The sequence below is a fragment of the Entelurus aequoreus genome, linkage group LG02 (assembly GCF_033978785.1).
Source record: "Entelurus aequoreus isolate RoL-2023_Sb linkage group LG02, RoL_Eaeq_v1.1, whole genome shotgun sequence".
NCBI classification, from domain to species: domain Eukaryota; kingdom Metazoa; phylum Chordata; class Actinopteri; order Syngnathiformes; family Syngnathidae; genus Entelurus; species Entelurus aequoreus.
Window position 1 is genome coordinate 79,511,416 of NC_084732.1, and position 26,405 is coordinate 79,537,820.

The 26,405-nt window shown below is 38.0% G+C and overlaps 1 protein-coding gene across 1 annotated transcript in view; it reads left to right on the top strand.

Moving 5' to 3' along the window:
* Positions 1-25,365, top strand: part of LOC133664588 (very-long-chain 3-oxoacyl-CoA reductase-B-like) — a 48,396-nt gene extending 23,031 nt beyond the window's left edge. The window contains exons 2-11 of the mRNA XM_062069341.1: positions 1,858-1,904; positions 1,983-2,058; positions 3,610-3,717; positions 3,884-3,948; positions 9,535-9,579; positions 11,689-11,723; positions 11,853-11,934; positions 19,246-19,311; positions 21,663-21,812; positions 24,544-25,365. Coding sequence (XP_061925325.1) covers positions 1,858-1,904; positions 1,983-2,058; positions 3,610-3,717; positions 3,884-3,948; positions 9,535-9,579; positions 11,689-11,723; positions 11,853-11,934; positions 19,246-19,311; positions 21,663-21,812; positions 24,544-24,651 — 782 coding nt within the window. The 3' untranslated portion in view covers positions 24,652-25,365. The remainder of the gene's footprint in view (positions 1-1,857; positions 1,905-1,982; positions 2,059-3,609; positions 3,718-3,883; positions 3,949-9,534; positions 9,580-11,688; positions 11,724-11,852; positions 11,935-19,245; positions 19,312-21,662; positions 21,813-24,543) is intronic.
* The last annotated feature ends 1,040 nt before the right edge of the window (positions 25,366-26,405 follow it).

A 26,405-nucleotide genomic window follows, 5' to 3' on the forward strand; every position in this document is an offset into this window, starting at 1 on the left:
CGCATTCGTGAGGTCACACACGGATGTTGGTCGAGAAGGCCTGGCTCTCAGTTTCCGTTCTAAGTCATCCCAAAGGTGTTCTATCGGGTTCAGGTCAGGACTCTGTGCAGGCCAGTCAAGTTCATCTACGTCAGACTCTGTCACCCATGTCTTTATGGACCTTGCTTTGTGCACTGGTGCACAGTCATGTTGGAAGAGGAAGGGGCCCTCTCCAAACTGTTCCCACAAGGTTGGGAGCATGAAATTGTCCAAAATGTTTTGGTATCCTGGAGCATTCAAAGTTCCTTTCACTGGAACTAAGGGGCTAAGCCCAACTCCTGGAAAAACAACCCCACACCATAATTCTTCCTCCACCAAATTTCACACTCGGCACAATGCAGTCCGAAATGTACCGTTCTTCTGGCAACCTCCAAACCCAGACTCGTCCATCAGATTGCCAAATGGAAAAGCGTGATTCATCACTCCAGGGAACGTGTTTCCACTGCTCTAGAGTCCAGTGGCGACGTGCTTTACACCTTGGTGATGTATGGCTTAGATGCAGCTGCTCAGACGAGGAAACCCATTCCATGAAGCTCTCTGCGTACTGTACGTGGGCTAATTGGAAGGTCACATGAAGTTTGGAGCTCTGTAGTAACGACTGTGCAGAAAGTCTGCGACCTCTTTGCACTATGCGCTTCAGCATCCGCTGACCCCTCTCTGTCAGTTTACGTGGCCTACCACTTTGTGGCTGAGTTGCTGTTGTACCCAAACTCTTCCATTTTCTTATAATAAAGCCGACAGTTGACTTTGGAATATTTAGGAGCGAGGAAATTTCACGACTGGATTTGTTGCACAGGTGGCATCCTATGACAGTTCCACGCTGGAAATCAATGTTCTATATATTTTTTTCTGTGGTGGAGTTGCAAAGCAAGGTTGGTTTCATGAACAAAGGCACTCGCTCTCTGGTAATCAAGCAACGCAAGAAGTGATCACTGATTAGTGGGAGTGACACGCTAACAGCCAATCAGATAACAGTATCAACTGTCATGTTAGTCTGCGCCATCTTGTTGTCTAACGGTTGATTCTTTGCAAGGAGTGAGAAGAGAAACTAACAATGAGTGCTGCAAAGGACGAATAAATTGTCGATGAAACAGGAGAAGTCACCTCGACAGTATGGCAGTTATTCGTTTTTTTTTTCAAACGGACCGTTGTCAGTCTAAGTTGCTTGTAATCAGTAATACCACACCACCCTAGCCGCGCTCACCCGATAAATAGTTCTTCCCAGGTTTCTGTTTACATTTTCATACTGTGCAATATTTTGTTACTTTTTTGCACCTAATTTTTAATGGTTATTAAGTGTTTGTGATTTGAGAAATGTGTTTACATTGAGTGTTTTACATGGTTGTGTTGTCATTTCCTTTCCTGTTTACATTGAGTGTTTTACATGGTTGTGTTGTCATTTCCTTTCCTTTCTGCCTTGATAGCTGAGGGGATGATAATCAGAGGAAGGTTACATTTTAAATAACAATATTTACATTTAATTTTTTTCTTGGTCCTTTTTGTCGATAGATCCTAAAAAATATCTAATTATCTATCGACCGATACAAAGCACTTATGTCGTGATATATGAGGCCCAGCCCTAGTCGTAAAACACCTCATGCGGTACGTACAAACCAGAGCCGATTTGATCATACTTTGTAGCGCATCTGATTCATCAATATGATAGATCACATGCACCATGACATGTACATTTTTGCTTTCTCACTTTTCACACTTTTTCATTCACAATGTTAATACATTTATAGACAGGTATCTGACAATAAATGTGCATAAATGGTGTCATTTTATTCACCTGAGTTCTTTTATTTTGTCTTTTAGTTGTGACAGGAGCGACGGATGGAATCGGCAAAGCTTATGCTGAAGAGGTACAAGGGCTACTTGCAGTGTTTTTATTTCCAAACTGTGACTTGAGCTAATTATTCTGCCATTGTACCTTTTTATAGCTGGCACGCAGGGGCTTCGCCATAGTGCTGATTAGTCGCTCTCAAGAGAAGCTGGATGAAGTATCTAAAGCGATTGGTAAGTACACATGCCCAACGTTTCAAAGGTAATAAAGTCTGCCTCATCAAGTGGTCAGTAAGTGTTAACTTCAGAAGTAGAACTGCAACTAATTTATCCTGAGTCTTAAATGTAGCCTTGGTGCTACACTCCAATTAAGGCCAATGATGAATTGCATAGATTACGTATTTATTACAGTACTGACTATTTATAGAAGGGAATATAAAGCAGAAAAACATTTGTGCTTTTTGGTTAAAGTTGAATGTATATCAGTAATTTTAGAATATGTTGCAAATTGTTTTTGATTTCAGAAGCTCAATTCAAACCAAGAGACCACTCAAAGGTTCAGGATGTTTTTGCAGTTAGATTTTTTAATAGATCAAATTCATTTTTTTAATATATTTTACAGTAGAATATAATCATTAAAATTAGAGATATCCCAATCATGAACTCAGACCAGAGGCCGATATTTGCCTTTTTTACCTAATCGGCTGCTGAGATGCTGAGCTCAGCTGATCTGTACCACAGCTGTGTCCCATTGTTTACATTGCTAAATATTGTACTCGCATTATATTATTTCTTCAAAAGGGATGCATGCTCAGGGAAACACAATTTCTATATTCTTTGTTACACAAAAGGACTTGCAGGAATTCCAGGAGGGTGCATGTCTTGCCAGAACACCGGTTATGAGAGCAAGCTGCAACTAAAACGTCGTCTATCCACAGTGCAAAGCCGCTCCTAAGATACTAATCCTCACCACCACCACGGTGGGGAAAAAAATAAGTTTCTCCCAAGCACCACTATCACTATAGGAATAGAGGAAAATGAATTGCTAAGCATACTACACACATACAGTACACACCAAGCAGGATGGCACAAGAAGCTAAAGCTTTAATTATTTAATTTTGATTTGATTAATGTTAAGATGTCGATACTATCGATAACTAGTGTAGTATCAGAATTTAAAAAATCCTAAAGTGATTAAATCTACTTTTCTTTTTCCTGTTCTTATTATTACAAAATCATTGTTTTGGTGGTTTTGGTTATTTATTACAACCTCAGGGTGTAAGTCTTTTTTATACAGGAAGGCTTTGAGGGCAAAACCTAAATGATTTAAATATGAGTCTACAGTAGTTTTTGATTTACATCAATAGTAGCAAATTCTAAATGTAATAAGATAAGCTTTATAGAAAAGTTACTTACTTGCTATAAGACATGTTCAGTTCTAAAATCCATTGTCAAAGGATCGGGACTCAAAATCAGATCGGGATAGGATGATCCCTAATTAAAATATTGAGACATTTTGAAATACATTCTTATATGTATTCCTGTCTGTGTACTATGTATAGTATATCTATAGCTAAATAATGTTTTATGTTTTGCATGGAACTACTGATATAAATTGGCTTTCAAAAAGATTCAGATTCTTCGAAATGCACCTGTGATCTCCCTGACAAATAATAAAATATCCTCGCTTAATGAGCAGTTAAGTTCCTGAGGGTTCCTGCTATTGTGTTTCTGATGTTCACATGTACAACTGCATATTCATAGATATTTGTATTTTTCCTACAGAAAGCAAATGCGGTGTGAAGACAAAAACCATTGCAGCAGACTTTAGTGCAACAGATATTTACGCCAAGATTGCAGATGGACTTGAAGGACTGGAAATTGGAGTATTAGGTATGAGCTCAGTTACACCTTTGCTGGTTTTGAATATATGCACACATGAAAACATAAATAATAAATATATTTCCAAGCAAACTTGTGCTACTTGTTTTGTAGCCCTTTGCTGCCCTCTTTAGGTTATAGCAAAGAATAACTTGTCTCTTATTTTTCATGTCAACAGTGAACAATGTCGGGATATCCTACTCATACCCAGAATTCTTCCTCAACGTCCCTGATCTTGATAATGTAAGTTCAAGTCTCATTGATTGATTTTTTTTTAGTAGCTTTGTAATGATTCATGCAGGTATATTATAAGCTCTGCACACTAAGAAGTAACTTGCACATGTTCACATTTCATCAGATAAATACATGTTCAAAAGGATGCGTTCAAAACAGAGATTCACTGCACACATAATAGATATAGTTATAAAGGCATATTCATCACATGGCAGATGCTTTTTGGTAGCACACAGAATAGGGATGCAGTGTTTCCCATAAACTGCCAAGATACCTGTGGCGGTGGGGGCGTGCCTATGGGCGTGGTCACCATGACATCGACTAATTTGCATAATTTACTACAATGATATGATTTTCTCTAAAAAGTCACAAAAAATGTATACTTACTAATTAATAACAGTTTTGTTTTTAACATCCATCCACCCATCCATCCATCCATTTTACAATATAATTACAACACTTTATGTACATATTTATATACAGATTTGAACAATAAGTTATTCACTGAAATATATTTATTAATTTTGGTTCTTATAAAAATATAAAAGCTAAAATGTCTCTTAAAGCTCTGCCCCTTTAATTAGTGCATACTAAATCATTTAACTTTAGCCTACTACTACAACCATATTATTTACCGGCAACATAAAGTGAAACAGAGGCAGAGGTGTCCTGCCATAGTCAGTAACAAATAAACAGAACAGTAGTGGTGGTAGATAGACACAAAGCTTCATCAAACATCTGATCCACTGAACAAAGAGCTCCAAAAATCTTGATCCTACACTTCTCTTTTGTAAAGTAAATCTGAACAGCCGATATGGGCATCTACATCAACTATATGATTTGCCTGAGAAGCTGGACAGGACAAAAAAAAAAAAAACAAAAAAAACCCCCGAAAAATCTATTTGTGGCGGCCTTAATTCTTTCGTGGCGGGCCGCCACAAATAAATGAATGTGTGGGAAACACTGGGATGATAATGTCACAGTATGATATCATGGTATTAAGCCCACAGTACGATATTATTGTGGTATATGTCCAAAAAAAAGTCTTAAAAATGTTTGTGTAAAATGAAGTGGCAAGAATGTTTAGAATAAACACACGTGTTGTAATTGAACACAAACTTAATGCTCAAATGTTCTAATCATATTATTTACAATAAACAAGTTTATGTATGTATGTATGTGTATATATATATATATATATATATATATGTATATATATATGTGTATATATATATATATATATATATATATATATATATATATATATATATATATATATATATATATATATATATATATATATATATGTATATATGTGTATATATATATATATATGTATATATATATATATATATATATATATATATATATATATATATATATGTGTATATATATATACATATATATATATATCAATGTGGACTTGAAGTGGGTGTGGCATGGATGATTGTTTGGCGCCCAATAAAAGACTTGATGGAGGATTCTTCAAAAGCAAGGCTTCAGTCAGCAGATGTTAAAGCAGCATAAATGTGTGTGTATATATATATATATATATATATATATATATATATATATATATATATATATACCCTCTTTCAGTTAAGTGTCTTTAAACTAACAATATATAAACATCCAGTGAACTTTTAACTTCAGAGAAACCGTGTCTTCTGTAGTGGACATCTTTTATCACTTTGGAAAATGCCAATTCTCAATAAAGTTAACTGACAATTTTAAATTTAATAATGTAAATACCTCACAAATTATTGCTTGGCCTCCTCTGCATCAAATATATTTTGCGGGTGGTGGTTTATTTAGTAGCTTCTCATATTACTTGTGTTCAAGTGCAGTGTCACCAAACTTTTTTTTTTGGTCCGCGCTGCTGCCTGCGGTATTCGATACTTAAAACATGGATAACAAATCCATTAAAACCACAATTTGTTTAAATGTTATTTAAAAAATGTGGGTTAACACTCCAGACAAAGGCAGCGACTTTGCCTTGCAGTATGCAGACCAAAGAAGTTGTGTTTTCGCCAGGGTTTGTTTTTGTCTGTCTGTTAGCAACATTACTTAAAAAGTTATAGATAGATTTTAATTAAAACCTCAGGAAAAGTCAGAAAAAACAATCCTTTCTCTTTCCTTTACAACCTCTCACACGGACATCGCACACTTGCGCCACACGGAATTTTCGGGGATGTAGTTTACTTCCAGACAGGTCAATTTAAAAGTGCCAGCACAAAACTACACTGACCAAGTTATACTGTCACACGTCACAGTATTATTGGGATGATTTTGATATCGAAATACCGCAAACAAACACTGCCGTGAGGCAACTTCCACTAGGTAATCACACCTAACAGGATAGAGCCACACTAAACCCAGAACAAATTTGCCTTAACACTACATACTTTCAATTCATGGAAAGTTTTACCAACTAAAACATGGTTGTGCCATAAGATCACTTGTATCCCCAATAGTAGCAAACCTTTACATAGAGGACATGGAAAAGAAAGCTCTGAGCTTTTTTCAGGGAACAGCACCAAGTAGGGCTGGGCGATATATCGAGTTTGTAAGATATATCGATATATATTTAAACAAGATATGGATTGAGAAAATATTGTAGTATTGATATAATTTATTTCACGTTAAAATGACCAAACGCCGCTTATTTGTTGTGTTTCTTGTTCTCCCCCTCCATGGGCTACTTAACCCCTCCCCTTCCTCCTTCCAAGACGTGCTTGCACTATAAGAACATCCATGATTGGTTGGTTGTTTACTATGATGAGTCACGATTAGTTAGGGACAGGCCAATCAGAGGCAAGATAGGCCGGGTCATCGAACCAGGTAGGGAAATCACAAAGTGCCTGCCTGTAAATGTATTTTTTTTATATGAGTTTGATACTTTTTGTATTACCGTATTTTCCACACTATAAGGCGCACCGGATTATAAGGCGCACCTTCAATGAATGGCAATTTTAAAACTGTGTTCATATATAAGGCGCACCTGCATTATAAGGTGCACCGCATTATAAGGCGCATAGAATTGACGCTACAGTATAGGCTGGGGTTACGTTATGCATCCATTAGATGGAGCTGCGCTAAAGGGAATGTCAACAAAACAGTCAGGTTAGTCAAACTTTATTAATAGATTACAAACCAGCGTTCTGACAACTCTGTTCACTCCCAAAATGAATAAACAGCTGTTTTATTATTTTCCCCGAGGTAAAGTCAGTGACGTGGTGTTTTGTTTATCTTTTAACAACAGCAAGGTATAACATGTAGTGCAACATTTATATCACATAGTGGAGGGGAACTTTTCCCTGATTCAATAAACACGTAAAAAACAGTGAAACTGTTACGGTAAATCAAACGTTAGTGCAATCACAATATAGTAACACTCGAAATAGTGCAGAGCAATAACAATATATCAATAACTCAACGTTGCTCAAACGTTAATGTCACACAACACAATACACAAAATACACATGTAAAGCTCACTTTATGAAGTTATTCCTCATCCACGAATCCCTCAAATTGTTCTTCTTCAGTGTCCGAATTAAACAGTTGGGCGAATACGGCATCCAACATGCCCTCTCGTCGAAGTCGTCATTAATCGAGTCAGTGTCGCTGCTGCTCTATTCCCGTGTTCTACTGCGTGACTGATCGTCTTAAGTTTAAACTCTGCGTCGTAAGCGTGTCTCTTAATAGGAGCCATTTTGGGGTCTTTACATAAACAAACAAATGGAAATGAAACGGCACGACTCGCACAGTCATATATCCCAGCATGCATCGCGCACTTGTTCTTCTTCTACAGGGGAAAATGAAGTCGGCGGCTGCTTACCGTAGTTGCGATTGATTGATTGATTGAAACTTTTACCTGTTGGAGGCTCAATATTGGTCCATATACAAGGCGCACCGGATTATAAGGCGCACTGTCAGCTTTTGACAAAATTGGAGGTTTTTAGGTGCGCCTTATAGTGTGGAAAATACGGTATTTGCACAGCTATGTTATTTATTTTACAAAGAAATAATAGTCTATTTTATTTATGTTATGTAATTCTGTACTACTTACACAGTTTATTTTCTGCACTGTTAATACCCATCTTGACTAATTGGGTTAATAAAAGTGCCACTGACAGTCATTCACTTCAATTTCACTGAATATCGCTCAAAAATGAGTATCTTTATATGTATAATTTCACCAAAAAATATATCGAGATATACTTTTTCGTCCATATCGCCCAGCCCTAGCACCAAGTCATTGGTACAGATATGTGGATGACACATGGGTGAAAATCAGAAACCTAGAAGTGCAAGCCTTCACCGAGCACATTAACTCACTGGACAAAAACATCAAGTTCACACGTGAAGATGTCAAAGACAGTAAGTTGCCTTTTTTTAAATGTCATGTCCACATTGGAGAAAACAGTGTCCTCCATGTCAGGGTTTACCGAAAACCCACACATACAGATCAATACCTACTTTTTGACTAACATAACCCACAGGAACACAAACTGGGCATTCTCACACAGAGCTGATAATGTTCCTACAAGCCCACAGGCCAATGAGAAACAGCATAGGCATTTGAGGGAAGCCCTCAAAACCTGTGGTTACCACAGGTGGTCGTTTGTGAAAAGTGCATCCAGTTTCAGAAATAACAAGAACGGAGTGGATGAGGAGGAAAAATGTGACTGATGCAAAAAATATGTATCAGGTCTATCTGAGAAACTCAGAAGAATTTTTAACCAACAAAACATCCCAGTACACTTCACACCAGGCAACACCCTGAGACCGAGACTAGTGCATCCCAAAGACCAGACAACCCACATCCATAAAAACAATCTGGTGTATGCTATCCAGTGTAATGATGAATTCACTGATACATATACTGGGGAAACAAAACAGCCACTAAGCCGACACATGGCACAGCATAGACAGGAAAACTCTTCAGACCACCTGCACCTACCTGCACCTCAGGGAGAAACGTGCCGGCACTCCTTTGAGGACATTTTTTTTCACAGAAGGTGACCAGAATACCATTTGTGCCATTTGTTTACAACAATGGAATGCCCATGTTGGGGATTCCGACAATTTCGGACTGGTTTTTGATTGATTGATTGAAACTTATATTAGTAGATTGCACAGTACAGTACATATTCCGTACAATTGACCACTAAATGGTAACACCCGAATACGTTTTTCAACTTGTTTAAGTCGGGGTCCACGTTAATCAATTCATGGTAATAGCCGATCCACAGACTAGACTAGATTTGACCAATTTCAGTCTGGGACGAGATCTGACCAATGTAAGTCAATGAGCATGAACTGATGAAGCCTACTTGGATGAGCGACGAAATGTCTTCTAAGACAAACCAAACAGTCCAGTTACGATCGATTGAATGCCCTGAGATTACAATGACCTGGATGAATGATAACATTCATAGATGCGGTATTTATCATACCATTACACCCTTAATACAGAATAATAACTTTCTGTTTCCAATGTAAAATTGTGTGGTGAGCATGAGTTCAAATCAACATATTGACAAGAATGTACATGTATTTACATTTAATGACATGCTTTTGTCCTTGTTTTAGTTCATTGACACTATGGTGAATGTCAACATAACGTCAGTGTGTCAGGTGAGTAAAGTGAAACAAATGGAACTAACTCAATGCTTAACTATTAACACACATATTTAATGTGTCATCATTTTTTTGTCACAGCCACTATGAGATGGATGTCAACAATGTGTATTGTGCCTTTATTTTGAAATTTTAATTTGGCATGTTTTATTAATGCTTATGCCAAAAATAAAAATAAATGCCCCAGTCCAAACTTTGAACCCGCACACCAGCAACATTTTCTAGATTCTTCCGACCTCTAAGTTTTGTGGGAATCTTAGAAGTCGTTAACTAAAAAGGGCAACTGAGTAATGATCGAAAATAGATCGTAGATCCTTTGAAACTGTTGTAAATCTAGCCACTTACTTTTATTAGCAATAACCAATGGCAGTCATGCTCAAGTTTTTGTATTATTCCCTAATAAATAAAATAGTGATACACGATAATATAAATTTGAACAGATACTGATCATTTACAGACCTTTACAATTGATAACAATAACCTCTATACATGTGTATATATATATATGTATATATATATACATATATATATATAATCAGCTCACACTTTTGCCCAAATTGTATACACTGTAAAAAAAAATATACAAATCTAGGATAATTTCAAATTATGTTTTTTTTTAAAACTCAACTATAAATACAGTACAAATACACTTTATACTATAATTCTCACCCATGCAAACAATTAGAATCATTGCGTAGAGTAAACAACTGTTGGAATTTGTTGATGTCAACTTTTCAATTATGACAGACAAGCAACTCAAAAACAAAGCAACTCAAAACATTGTGAATATGGTTTCATCAAATTAGAAAAAAAATGTGTTCAACACAAGATACGGTATATAAATGAGGCCAATAAGATTCTGCATTGTCGGTAGCAACAACACCGAAACAAGTGAAGTTTTATCTCTTGTTGATTGACAACAATGAAATTATAGTTTTCTCTGACAGTATTAAAATAATAAATAGTGTGATCTGTGCATGCTTTTTAGAAAGGTAACATTCAATTGTTGAACATAAAGAATTCAGGTTTACAATGATAAAGTGCATTTTTTTCCACTAAGAAATCATAAAAATTAACTGACAAATTTTCTTGCGCCTCCAGATGAACCATGAAAGTTATACATAAATAATTACTCATTTTGTTGTCCAATTCCTTTATCCAACTATATTTTCTTTCAAACAGCTGCCTCTTATCAAACACTTCCACATCTGTCCTTTGGCTTTACTTTTGCTGCGGTCGCCGCTATTAGCATTAAGTCTCGGCTTGACAGCACATGCACCTTCGTACTGCTTCCATAAATCTTCATGTTAGTGAATTTATAAGGTGACCTATCAGACTAAATGTGTTGATGCTCGTCTCCGCAGAACACGTTTTGTTAACTAAGAGTCAAATGTCTTCTTCCGACATGTAAAAGAAAGCCCACACTGGTGACTGCTGCGCCATGATACTTTTCTTTGTACATAACAGGCCTCACGCGCAGCATGATGACATCACCAATTTGCAACCATACCGTAGGGTAGAAGGAGCCAGGCAGCAGCATAAACCACAACAAAGAGACAAACGATAAACACAAACCCAGCCTTTATTATTACCGTCTCCTTTTATCGCTTGATTTATTTATTACCGGAACCATTGATGTGATGCTTGCCATTATCAGTTGATAATTATCAGCCGGCGATAATAAAATGAATTCCATAAATCAATTATTTCTGTTTGGATTGGATTTATCGTTTGTAAAATCCAAGGCCCTAGGGCCTTCTCTGCTTCCCTCTCCTCTGTTCGATTTGGCTAATATGTGCAAAGATTTTTATTTTTGTAATAACTGACGGTGTGTGCATTAAGTAAATCAGACTTAATAGTAAACACAAACAAACACTCAAATCACCAAGTCACTTCCTGTTCCTCTACTCCATGTTTGGTTGTTCCCTGAGCAACAATCTGCCCACTCTCAATATGTTCTCTCCAAATGTACTGTATGTCATTCAGTGAATCTTCAAACTGCTCTCAGCTATAATTTTTTCTCTTACCGCACACAGCCCACACAATTGCAAATGGACACAAATATGTCCAGAGCCTACTCATTTTAATGTGTTTGTTTGTTCCCAGATGACACGCCTTGTTCTGCCTCAAATGGCTGAAAGGTGAGTTTTGACTCCCTTTTGTCCGAAAGTCCCTCACCCTGTGTAGGCTTCATGTATTGTTTTGTTTTAGGTGGTTAAAGATTAAACAACATGAGCTAACGTTGAGTTGCCTGTTGTGTGGTTTTTTAGGAGGAAGGGCGCCATCCTCAACATCTCTTCTGCCAGTGGAATGTATCCTGTTCCTCTGCTTACGGTCTATTCTGCATCCAAGGTGAAAAGATTGCCTTCAAATCCAAATGTTGATCATACATGTATCATAATACCACATTGTGATTAATGAGGACATGTCAGACCACTGCATCATCGTCAAAGAGGTTATGTCTGTAGGGACATAAATATTTCTCAAATAAAAGGGCGGCGCAGACCGGTGCCAAGGCTTAACGATTTGCCACATGCAAAATCAATGCTATCAAATACACAACCTGGGTCAATTCCAATTAATCTTGGTTGGAGTTCACAGCTGTTGACCCTGCATACACACAAACATTTTTGTTCAATTGACAGTAGGGCTGCAAAATGAATCGACATCGAGGTTTTGATTAGTACAATAACGTAACTGCACTACACCGGCATTTGAGTGACATGTTCACCAATTAGAACTGTTGAGTTTAGCGCTTCTTTGTCTCTCGCTTCGAACAGGGAGAAAGGGATCTCACTCTGTGCATTGTCTGAGCACCTCAGCGGGTTTATTTACAGTAGAATTAACTGAACGCAGTGAGTCCTCTTTGCAGTCGGCCCAATCTTTGCCTCGGATGGCGGAGAGCGAGACCGCCAGCTTTACACACAAAGGAAGCTTGAACTGAGAGCCTCGCAACTCACTAGTGAGAAGTTTCATGAAGTAACAAACATTCGTAGGAAAACATGATTGCAAAGCCAAATGTCTTGTTGTGGTAATATTTCAGCTTCAATGGAGAACGAGCGAGAATGCGGTGATAACGTGATGGCAACAAAACTGGGAAAAAAAGTGCACTTTTAAGATGTTCAATATTAATTTAAGTTAAATTTTTGCTTACAGAAATGAGTCAATTTAATTTTTTTTGTTTATTTAGGATAACAAATTTATATATCTTCCAATTACAAAACAATGGTGAACAATAATGAGAAACAAAAGTTAATATTATTTTAAATATTTACTTGCCCTATTATGGATTATGAATACATAACATTATGAACATTGTATAGTTTTTATCAGTTATTTTAAGATGTACAATATTAATTTAAGTAAATTTTTGCTTACAGAAATGAGTCCATTTCATTATTTTGTTTATTTATTTAGGATAACAACGTTATTTATCTTCCATTTACAGAACAATGGTAAACAATAATGAGAAATAAAAGTTATTATTTTAAATAGTTACTTGCTCTATTATTATGGATTATGAATACATAACATTACAAACATTGTATAGTTTTTATCAGTTATTGAGTTTAAGAGCATGATGTAGACAAAAGGTCTGAGTCGGTCTGCATAAAGTAAACATTTTTAAAGTAAATTATTGCATATTGTTCTAAAGTGTTTTGATTGATTGATTGCAACTTTTATTAGTAGATTGCACAGTACAATACATATTCCGTACAATTGACCAATAAATGGTAACACCCGAATAAGTTTTTCAACTTGTTTAAGTCTGGGTCCACGTAAATCAATTCATGGTGTGGCGCCTCGAGAGAAGAATATGTTGATTGACAGTCTAAAAGTAAGATGCCTTCCTTCAATCGTTTTCACAGTTTTTTGCATTTATATGTATAAAATATAAAAAACGCAAACCAATCGCAATTTTGGAGATAAAAATCCATCCATACGTCCATTTTCTATCGCTTGCTATCCCTGCTGCACGCGGTCTAGGGAAGATAACAATCACAATTTGGTTTTTTTAATTTTTTTTTATTATTGTGCAGCCCTAATTGACGGTCAGACCTGTGTTTGCAGCCATCAGTTTATGATGACCACTCGCCGACAGCTGCCACAAATCTAGGCCTGGGCTGATAATGAATCAATTAATCGAGCGATAAATGAAGATGAACTCAATAACTCTGCCGGCATTAATACATTGCCAACATTGCTTCCTAAGAGGGTTCATTTTGTTCATCGCTCTTAGCACCTGTGTGTTCATTCAATAGCAGAATTAAGTGAATGAAGTGAACCTTGTTGTCAGTTATACAACATCTTTGTCTCTGTGATAGGAGGTAGGACTGCTAGCTGTTGCAGCACACAAGGGCAGTTTTAGAGTGTTACTTGTCGCAGGTGAGAAGTACCGCGAGGTAAGAACAAATTAAGAGGAAAAAAAATTATTGCGCTGTTTTGGGAATATTTTGGCCTCAAACCGAATGAGCAAGATTAGCCTGTCAACACAGGCGAACGAGTATGAAAGTAGAAAGTTTGCCAAATTTACGGTGGCTGACACAGGCAAAAAAAACAAGCCCCCTTCCCAGTTTTCCAACCGGGGAAAAATGGCACCTCAAGATGTTCGATATTTAAAGAAAAACTGCACTTTTTTTTTTTTATGCACGCTAAATAAACGTTAGCAAAAGTCAGATAAAAATAGAGCTATGAGGAGTCTTTCTTTTCTGCCTACAAATCGCTTTAAAAAGCATCCAAAAACTTTCAACAATGTTTTATGAACATGCTGTAAGTATATACTGTATGTGCTGTAGTAACAGGCACACTCATAACATGTAATATTTACAAATTTTGCTCATTTTAAGGATTATCACAACGTTTGCTTTTCCCTTCATCAACAACAATACTACTAATCATTACACATTTCATGAGAGCCAAAAACGACTACTTTGGGACAAATGATGATCCTGAACCTTATATTTTTGAGCCAGGAACATAAGGAGGATGAGCTACAGGTTTTAGAAACTGAGTGATAAGCAGCTCTAGCAAGTCGCAGTATTGCTAATTACGAAACAAGAATTACAAACTACCAACATAATAACACAATCACTTACTGTACAACGTCTGCTCTCTCTGGGATGCTGACGGGATGTTTATCCTGGCTGGTAAACAAAACAAAAAAAAGGTGATTTAAACGAGCTGATTTTCGTGTCCTTCTCGCCGGGTCTAAGTTGCATGGCCACAGCCTTCTACTATACAAATGAGGGGCATGATTTATCATTTAGAATTAACTTTCACCAACTCAGAGGTGATGCAGCAGCAATATGTCAATCAATCAATGTTTACTTATATAGTCCTAAATCATGAGTGTCTCAAAAGGCTGCACAAGCCACAACGACATCCTCGGTTCAGATCCCATGTCCACCTCTGGCACAGTCACTGCAGAAAAAAACATTATGTGAGTTGTGTATTATTCTAAATGCTATGTGTGCAATAATTTTCCAGCATGGCGCTGGTTAGTTCCAGCTTAATTGACTCCTCACCCGGACAAACAGACTCTGTAATTGCCTGTGACTGGGCTTGCTCTAGTGTAGTTAGTCAAGTGTGACTCAAACAAAATCTATGTTCCTAGACAGGATGATGGCGCCTTCCTGGTTAGGGTGAAGGCCGTTTCTAATCAACAGGCCCGGTTTGCCTCAGAAAGAGGGCCAATTATCAGTAAACATTAGTCCCTGTTGTCTACAAAAACTAGCCAGCTACTTGTTAAGCGAGACTAATCTGCTATATCTCTCATCATTGCCTCTCGCAGGCAGGGGGCCAGAGACAAGTTGTCGATGCCTGGACATCTTTCTAGCGAGATTCCCACCTACCTTCCTAGACACAACCGTTGTGTCCTTGGGCAAGACACTTCACCCTTTGCCTCTGATGGCTGCTGGTTAGCGCCTTGCATGGCAGCTCCCGCCATCAGTGTGTGAATGTGTGTGTGAATGGGTAAATGTGGAAATACTGTCAAAGCGCTTTGAGTACCTTGAAGGTAGAAAAGCGCTATACAAGTACAACCCATTTATTATATTTATCATTTACAAGGCCTAGCTATGTATGTAAATTCTGTAGCTGCATGCTAGTTAGCGCTCTGTGATCATGGCGCCATTAAAAGTAGTTCCTTAACATTAGTGCTTCTAACAACAATATTGCTAATACTTAGTTAATATTCAGGTCACGAGATGTAAAAAGAGTACTATTAGCAGTTTTCAATGTTTTTAGAAGGCTTTATGGGTGCAATAGAGTACTCCCGTTAGTTGCATTGTTAGCCACCTAGTAGTTGCCGTCTATTGCGAATTAAAATGCATAAAAAAAGAAAGACCTATGTGTTCTTGTCTTACATAGGGATTGTGAATAACAGGCAACATTCCAAAAAAGTGTAGTTCCCTGTTAAGTGTGATTTTTGCTGACAGAGATCCATCCATTTTCTACCGCTTGTCCCTTTTGGGGTCGCGGGGGGTGCTGGAGCCTATCTCAGCTACAATCGGGCGGAAGGCGGGGTACACCCTGGACAAGTCGCCACCTCATCACAGGGCCAACACAGATAGACAAACAACATTCACACACTAGGGCCAATTTAGTGTTGCCAATCAACCTATGCATGTTTTTTTTGGCGGTGGGTGGAAGCCGGAGTACCCGGAGGGAACCCACGCAGTCACGGGGAGAACATGCAAACTCCACACAGAAAAATCCCAAACTTGAACTCAGGACTTCTCAGGACCTTTGTATTGTGAGGCACATGCACTAACCCCTGTTCCACCGTGCTGACAGATATTCTATTCTATTTTATTTTATTTATTTCAGATAACCTTCCAATTACAATGGTAAAATATTCCTATGAGAAATACATTTATTGAGTTTGAAAGGATTATTTGCATTTTTATTATTATACAATTATGATTACATATTACTATTCATACTTAAATTAGTCTTAAAATAATGCTGACAATAATTCTGTTTATCGGCAACAGTTTGTCGTACAATATTTCGTCCAGCAAAATGTGTTATCGACATATGCCTATTATAAACCTTGTCTATAGCGGCTACCTTCAAGGTTCAAGGTTCAACTTTATTGTCCCCGCGGGGAAATTTGTCTTGGGCACAGTGCATCATTGCTTTCTTAACATACACAAAAACAACAGAACAAAAACACAAGCGCAGACACAACTACAACCAGACAACTAACATTTAAACATCAGAACATGGAGCTTGATAGACATAGATGGCACTTTGATGTAGGCATAAAATCTACAGTATGGAGATAAAGATAAAGTGCCAGTGTACATTGCACTAGTGCTCATAGATAAAGTGCTTTGTGCTAAAGTGCTTAGTTCTAAAGTGCTATGTGCTAAAAAAGTGCTAACCTATGTATTAACATTCTATTGCACCTTGTTGGTCAGCTTAATGGAGGCTGGGACAAATGATAATTTAAGGCGGTTCGATTTGCATAGTGGGACCCGGAGTCTTCTCCCTGATGGCAGGGTTCTATATTCAGGGAAGAGTGGGTGTTGTGAGTTGGAAATAATTTTCTTAGCTTTTTTCCTAACTGCCTGTTTCACGCGAACGCTTATATTGCATCCTGGAATAGTTTTTTTTTGTACTCTGTATAGTGACCACCGATATCAAAATTTGCTGATGCATGATGTTGATAGATGGAGTCTTAACCCTAAATTCCACCAAGTGTATTGTTCTCACTCACCAGCTGCATGCAGAGCAGGTTTGGCTGAGCCAGACATCAGCAATGACGTCACCGACAAGTCCTTGCGGTGAAATAACGCACTTTTGTGTGAGACAATTTGTGTGTTATGTTTATTGCTTCTTTCAATAAGGCAGGAACATCAGCTTTTGGCAACACAGGAACACTTTACTAAGAACACAACACGATCTCTGCAAAGTACTACCGTCTCTATGTAATGTAGTTATTCTATGCATACCAACACAGTATGTGGAATAAATTCAGCAAGAACCTTGTCTACATGGAATAAGACTGTTGGCTTCCCAATGGACTGGACTCTCACATTAGGGCATACTTGCCAACCTTGAGACCTCAATTGTCAGTTGGAATTGTAATTGTACTTCCTTCATTTTGATTTGTTGTTAATACAATCATTTTTAACAATAATGCAATGCTAACAACTTGGACACAATTGGCTCTTAAAACACGATCCTGAACACACATATATATATATATATATATATATATATATATATATATATATATATATATATATATATATATATATATATAATATATATGTATATATATGTATATATGTATGAAATACTTGACTTTCAGTGAATTCTAGCTATATATATATGTATATATATATTTATTTTATTTACATAAAAGAAATACTTGAATTTCAGTGTTCCAGTGGCTATCCATTAGATGGCAGTATTGTCCTGTTTAACTTCTCCGTTCATGATGAGTATATCATTTCGGCCACCGTGTTCAATGGAGAAGTCTGTTCTACATATTTACAGGCAACATACACCTTCCCCTTCGAACTGTCCTGGATGAACTGAAATTCTTGTTTCCATTCGTTTTGGAACTTGCAAGCGTATTTCTTCATCTTGCTCGTCGACGGCGTCGCCATGTCTGTAATTTCCTCGTTCTTCTGCTTTCGTCTCCTTGTTGTGCGCGCAGTTGTGCACTCTACTCTCTAAAAGCCCTAGATGTTATGATGTCATTGGGCAGGCAAGCTGTTTATATTGTGGGAAAGCGGACGTGAGAACAGGCTGTCCCCACTCAGTCTCAGGTCCGCATTGAGCTTGAGGGGGCGTGGCCTCCAGCTCCGGCTGAATACCGGGAGTTTGTCGGGAGAAAATCTCTGCCGGGAGGTTGTCGGGAGAGGCGCTGAATACCGGGATTCTCCCGCTAAAAACGGGAGGGTTGGCAAGTATGCATTAGGGTTGTCCCGATACCAATAATTTGGTACCGGTACCAAAGTGTATATTGATACTTTGATACTTCTCAAAATAAAGTGAACTACAAAAAACGTTGGCTTTATTTCAACAGAAAATCTTACAATACATTAAACATATGTTTCCTATTGCATTCAAATAACAATTTTAGATGGTTAAAAATTAAAAGGCATTAAACGCATTGGGCTTTTCTGATAGCACTCAAAGAACAATTTACAGTTTTCCATTTTACATATAGTCTGCCATAATCAAGGATTAGGTTAGAATACAATAAAAAGTTTTATTGGCATTATATTAAAGGCCTACTGAAACCCACTACTACCAACCACGCAGTCTGATAGTTTATATATCAATGATGAAATCATGATTTATGGTTTCCCCTCCTGGTCTGTGCTTTAAGAAAAATACAATGATTAGTAACTACTAAAAACAAAACTATGGATAAAAGTACACAGATAAGCCATGCAGCAGGTAAAACACAAATTGTAAGAAAAAAAGTGCCTTGTGTTTGCATTGGGATGGCCTGAAAATCTTAGTAACCCATTTATTTTTTATTTTTTTGGAAATCGATTTAAAATCTGGATGAATAAGAATCGTCATTCGGATGTGATTCATTTTTTTTGTGCACATTCTTCAACAATTGTAGGAATATGTTGAAAAAATATGCTGAATTATGTTCTGTCATGTTTTTTTTTTTTCTCATGTATTCTTTAGGCGTTTGTGGACTTCTTCTCTCGAGGACTGCAAGCTGAATACAAGAGCAAGGGGATCATCATCCAGGTAGACACACCTGCTCTAGACAAGCCAAAGGAGAAGCCCCATTGCAGGACATAAGATTAGAAATGTGTTACTAAAAACTAAACAATACAGTCAGAAGTTGTTTCACCCTCTTCACAAGTTTCAATCTGGGTTGTGCAAATTTGGAATGTTACTTCATTTGACGAATTTCAATGGAATCTGCTCCATCCCACAGGATGTTGAATTTGAAATACATTATTTACAATTCAGAGAAATTCCTTCGAGCCATGTAACAATTATATTAAACAAATCTCTCCTCCATATTCAATACTTGGATTTAGTAAATACATTTGGAAACAAAGTACTTTTCCACCAAAAATCGAAAGAACTGTAACAATATTTATTATTTTTCGTTTTATAGCTTTAAAATTGACTAAAATACTACTAACACGATCCATGACTTTTAGTTTTATCGGAACAAAATTAGCTAACATGCTAACACTTAGTATGTATACAAAACAGATTTAAGTCACAATCTCCATGACTTTTACTTTTATAGCTAAAAATTAGTTCAAATGCTATAAAGTGTATGCGAGATGGCGGCAAGTTACAATAGTTTTATAGCTACCAAATTAAAACTTAGCATGTAAGCATGATAACACTAACAATATCCATCATTTTTAGTTTAATAGCTATACAATTAGTTAAAATGCAAATACTTAGCGCTAATAACAATATCCATTAATTTTAGTTTTATAGCTATAAAATTTGTTTAAATGCTAAAAAGTGTATGCGCGATAGCTCCTAGTAACAATAAGTGACTTAAAGTTTTATAGCTACAAAATTGGCTAACATGTTAACACTTATCTTGTAAGCATTATAACACTAAGTAAAAATATTTATGGCTTTTAGTTTTATAGCTATACATCCATCCATCCATCCATCCATCCATCTTCTTCCACTTATCCGAGGTCGGGTCGCGGGGGCAGCAGCCTAAGCAGGGAAGCCCAGACTTCCCTCTCCCCAGCCACTTCGTCCAGCTCTTCCCGGGGGATCCCGAGGCGTTCCCAGGCCAGCCGGGAGACGTAGTCATAGCTATACAATTAGTTTAAATGTTAATATGCTAATAATTATAATTGATGCAAGATAGCTCTAACAATGATATCCCTGACTTTTAGTTTTATAGTTAGAAAATTAGTTTAGATGCTAAAAAGTGTGTTAGAATGCGTCAAGTAAAAATATCAATGACTTTGTTTTATAGTTACAAAATTGGTTAACATGTTGACGCTTACCATGTAAGCATGATAACAATAAGTAACAGTTTAGTTTTATAGCTATTAAATTAGTTTAAATTTTAATATTTTAATACTTATCATTCATGCAAGACAGCGCTAATAACAATATCCATGAATTTTAGTTTTATAGCTATTAAATTTGTTTAAATGTCTGTAGAATAGCACTATGTAACAACGACTGAGTTTTATAGCTTTAAAATGAGTTAAAATGCTAACGTGCTAATACTTTGGTCGTCCTAAATATACTTTGCTCACCAAAACTGGGTGTTGTGATGAAATGACCATTTGTGCTGGCAACTGCGTCTTTCCCGGCGCACACAAGTGACATAGCTCGCCTAAAGATGACGAAAAAGTCACATACATTGCGTTTTAGAAATGAAGTCACATTTGAAAATACCAGATTCCAATTGGATTTGAACTACCTCCTGATGGGGCCTGAATCTGTTGCGAAAAAAATCAGATTTGAAGCACTTCGGAGCGTTTAGACTGGCAAAATAAAGCAGATCTGTGTCACTTGAGGGCAAAAAAATTCCATGTGGTGTTACAGGGCCGTAGAGTTTAATAGCTACATAATGGGCTAACATGTTAACTGTGGAGCATTTTGGCTCCGGAGAAGTTTAAACCAAAATTATCAGTTGGAATTGTAATTGTAATTCCTTCATTTTGATTTGTTGTTAATACAATCATTTTTAACAATAATGCAATGCTAACAACTTGGACACAATTGGCTCTTAAAACACGATCCTTAGGTGTTGTAATGGAAAAAAAGCTAAAATTAAGCTTCTGAAATTCCTTTCCCAAAGCCCTGACCTCAACCCAGCAGAACATTTTACAACCAAATTAAATGAACAGTCAGAAAGAGTGGCCAAATAACTTGCCAGAAGACTGTTGTCGTGTATGTCTATATTTGAACTTGCATGTACAATTGTATGAATTACAGAAAATTCAAGCATCTTTTTAAAAATCTTTAAAAAAAAAAAATCATCATGTTTATAATCAACAGTTCAACTACATCATTAAGGGTATGACATGACAATCATTCTCACCGAGTGTGTGTCCACTACTGACTGGAATTGTATCCCCCGCATCTTTCTCCAGAGTGTTCTGCCATTTTTTGTTGCAACGAAACTGAGTAAGATCCGAAGGGCCACGTTGGACAAGCCAAGTCCAGAGCGCTACGTCGCCGCAGAGCTCAACACCGTGGGCCTCCAGACCCAAACCAACGGCTACCTGCCTCATGCCATCATGGTACGTGGAGTGCCTTTCAAATGCATAAATTACAAGTAGCGTCACCAATGGACCCCTGATAACGTTTCACTTTTTATTAATCAGTCGCTGATTGAAAAGTCTAGCTAAAAGTTGAATATTGAGTTGGCATGTACTGTATTTTCCGGACTATAAGGCGCACTTGAAATCCTTTTTTTCCCTCAAAACTCGACAGTGCGCCTTATAACCCGGTGCGCCTAATGTACGGAATAATTTTGGTTGAGCATACCCACCTCAAAGCTATTTTATTTGGTACATGGTGAAATGATAAGTGTGACCAGTAGATGGCAGTCAAACATTAGAGATACATGTAGACTGCACTATGATGGGTCTCAGTAAACAACACATACACATCCCTAAAAATTGATTACATTTATTAATGAGTAATTCTGTTAGTAATTCAAAAATTGTTAACTATAATTACTTTTTAAAAGTAATTTCGTCAGGGTCTGATGTGGAGAGTTTGTTAATAGCAGTTATGTGTTGTTGTTCAGTCTGTTAGCAAAAGCTCTGTCTCTGATCATTTCCTAATAATTTAAATCCTACGTTTTTTTGTACAAATGATTGTCACAATTAACGCTTTGTTGTGTGGCGAAAAAAAGCATCATTATGTGTGTATTTTTTGTGCGTGTCTGTGTGCGTGCGCATCCATATGACGTCTTATTGGGGATTGCCCTAAAAAACATGGCTTTATAGCAGGTTATACTGTGATTTGACATGTTTGGCAAACTTCCCTCTTCAATTTGGCATGAAATTAATTAAATCATTGCGATTGCGTGTGTAAAAACCGCTGTGTAAACCCGATCACGCAGGCATTCTGATATATCATTTGTTTTCAAAACGGCTACAAAAAATGTGGGATCCCAAAAATTTACCGTGGGACCTCATTTTTATGACTTGTTGGGGTCCCCGGGATTCATTCAACTGCGGATTCCGTTTTATTGGCCTACTGTGCGTGGTTACCTCAACGTACAAATCATCCCTTACTTTGTTTTATTTTATTGAGTTTATTGATTATTGATTAGCGCTGTGACAAAAAGTACCAACTATGGTGACATCCCAAACTTCTAGTAGACGTGCTCTTTCTTCCCGCTCATTTGCATGCACTTATTACCTATATGCATTATTTAGTTTACACCGGTGCCATTATACTAGCGAGCATCCAACTTGGAATAATCTTAAAGGCCTACTGAAACCCACTACTACCGACCACGCAGTCTGATAGTTTATATATCAATGATGAAATCTTAACATTGCAACACATGCCAATACGGCCGGGTTAACTTATAAAGTGCAATTTTAAATTTCCCGCTAAACTTCCGGTTGAAAACGTCTATGTATGATGACGTTTGCGCGTGACGTCAATGGTTGAAACGGAAGTATTGGGACACATTGTATCACAATACAAACAGCTCTGTTTTCATCGCAAAATTCCACAGTATTCTGGACATCTGTGTTGGTGAATCTTTAGCAATTTGTTTAATGAACAATGGAGACTGCAAAGAAGAAAGCTGTCGGTGGGATCGGTGTATTAGCGGCTGGCTGCAGCAACACAACCAGGAGGACTTTGAGCTGGATAGCAGACGCGCTATCCGACGCTAGCCGCCGACCGCATCGATGATTGGGTGAAGTCCTTCGTCGCGCCGTCGATCGTTGGAACGCAGGTGAGCACGGGTGTTGATGAGCAGATGAGGGCTGGCGTAGGTGGAGCGCTAATATTTTTATCATAGCTCTGATGAGGTCCCGTAGCTAAGTTAGCTTCAATGGCGTCGTTAGCAACAGCATTGCTAGGCTTCGACAGGCGGCACAGCATTAACCGTGTAGTTACAGGTGCAGTGTTTGGTTCGGTGTCTCCTGATAGTAGTATTGTTGATCTTCTGTCTATCCTTCCAGTCAGGGGCTTATTTCTTTTGTTTCTATCTGCATTTAAGCACGATGCTATCACGTTAGCTCCGCAGCTAAAGAGCTTCGCCGATGTATTGTCGTGGAGATAAGTCACTGAATGTCCATTTCGCGTTCTCGACTCTCATTTTCAAGAGGATATACCCGGTAGTATCCGAGGTGGTTTAAAATACAAATCCGTGATCCACAATAGAAAAAGGAGAAAGTGTGGAATCCAATGAGCCCTTGTACCTAAGTTACGGTCAGAGCGAAAAAAGATAGGTCCTTCACTCTCACGTTCCTCATCCACAAATCTTTCATCTTCGCTCAAATTAATGGGGTAATCGTCGCTTTCTCGGTCCGAATCGCTCTCGCTGCTGGTGTAAACAATAGGAAAATGTGAGGAGCCCTTCAACCTGCGACGTCACGCTACTTCCGGTACAGGCAAGGCTTTTTTTTATCAGCGACCAAAAGTTGCGAACTTTATCGTCGATGTTCTCTACTAAATCCTTTCAGCAAAAATATGGCAATATTGCGAAATGATCAAGTATGACACATAGAATGGATCTGCTATCCCCGTTTGAATAAACAAATTTCATTTCTGTAGGCCTTTAATTCAGTTGATCTGCAAGTGCAATTTTAAACACCAACTTTTTGAAGCGTTTACAAAGGGCCTGCGTTGGTTAAGTCTGATAATGAGCCAGGTTTCTCGACAGAAAAAACAAAACACCTTTTGCTTCTGTCGTTCCTCTCGTAGGTTGCAAACGCCTAATGAATACTAATCTGTTATTTGTAAATGCCACCAGCTGACCGTGTAATTTCCCCTCTGCAGGGCTGGGTGAGTACTGCTCTGCTCCCTGCCAACCTCCTCAGCAGACACGTGATGGGAATGGGCCTGTCCCAGCGTGCTCGTTACCTCAAGAAGCAGAAGCAGGGCTAGGGCTCAGCGGAGGCAGAGCGCCACCAGCTGCGCTCGCGCCTTCGTCTGACTAGCGTCATCAGCATCATCGGCGCGGACCAAGGAGAGAGAAAAAAACCCAAATCAGTTTCCCTCCCATTTAGAAACAGCAAGTCATGGATGATGCGAGGCAGCTTCTGGCCTCAATCTGTGATGTGCATTAATCATCCACTTTAATCAACTAATTGCAGATTTACATTTTCTCGGCTAAATCCTAACAAAACACTTGACTATGTTTTCAGGGTTAATGTGGGCGTCATGTTTTTTGTATACTGCAATCTTATATGTAAAGCAGTAAAAGGGACCTGTTTATTTTTTTTAATTTACAGCTAAGATGTACCAATGAAAACATGTAAATCATGTGACAAGTGTTTTGAAACTAGGTCTCAGCTAGATGTGGCTCGTTAGCGTCTGTGCATACGCCTTGCAAGTAATTCCAATGTTAGGTTACCCTGCAGTTTGGGAGTGCGAAGTAAGTCGTAACCAATGCCCAATTCCAGTTTGTTAGTCTCCTCTCTGCACTAACGCTTAACATACCAGCCATGTCTCTGAATGCATCGATGAGAACACTTGTGTAATTGTGTGGTGTCAACTGCAAAAAGTTGCTTTAAAACTATTAAAACCCATTTGAATTGTTTATATTTGTGTTACGGGTCCTGGAATAAACAAAAAATACAGAGTCTACACCAGGGTATTCAATTAAATTTGTCTTGGGGGCCCACAATTGTAGAAAGCTACAGACCGGACTTCTGCCTTTAAAGTTAAAGTACCACTGATAGTCACACACATACTTGCCAACCTTGAGACCTCCGAATTCGGGAGATTTTGGGAGGAATATATTTATAGCTAGAATTCACTGAAATTCAAGTATTTCTTATATATATATATAAATAAAATAAATACTTGACTTTCAGTGAATTCTAGCGATTATATATATATATATATATATATATATTTATAAATAAAATAAATACTTGAATAAAATAAATACTTGAATTTTAGTGTTCATTTATTTACACATATACACACACACATAACACTCCTTTACTCATTGTTGTATTTGAAAGTGCAATGCTTTGCAGCCAGTAGCACAGCCTTTGAAGGAGCATAGGTATGGGCAGCATCTGTGAAATTTAATTTGCAGGAAAGGAGTGAGTTTAGAGTTGAATTGTCCATCCTCGTTCTATTCTCCGTCACTCGCCGTCGCCATGACTGTCTCTTCTTCGTTCTTCTGCTTCGTGTCCTACTTGTGTGTGCAGTTGTGCACTCGCCAAAAGCCGTAGATGTTATGACGTGACTGGGCCGGCACGCTGTTTATATGAAGAAAAAGCGGACGTGACGACAGGCTGTCCTCACTCAAGTCCGCACGGACCTGGAGGGGGCGTGCCTTAAGTCTGGCTGGAAATCTGGAGAAATTCGGGAGAATGGTTAGTCCCGGGAGATTTTCGGGAGAGGCTCTGAAATTCGTGAGTCTCCCAGAAAATTCGGGAGGGTTGGCAAGTATGGTCACACACACACTAGGTGTGGTGAAATTACTCTCTGCGTTTGACCCATCCCCTTGTTCCACCCCCTGGGAGGTGAGGGGAGCAGTGAGCAGCATCTGTGGCCGGACTTGGGAATCGTTTTGGTGATTTAACCCCCAATTCCAACCCTTAATGCTGGGAGGTAATGGGTCCCATTTTTATAGTCTTTGGTATGCGGTTTGAACTCACAACCTACCGATCTCAAGCGGACAC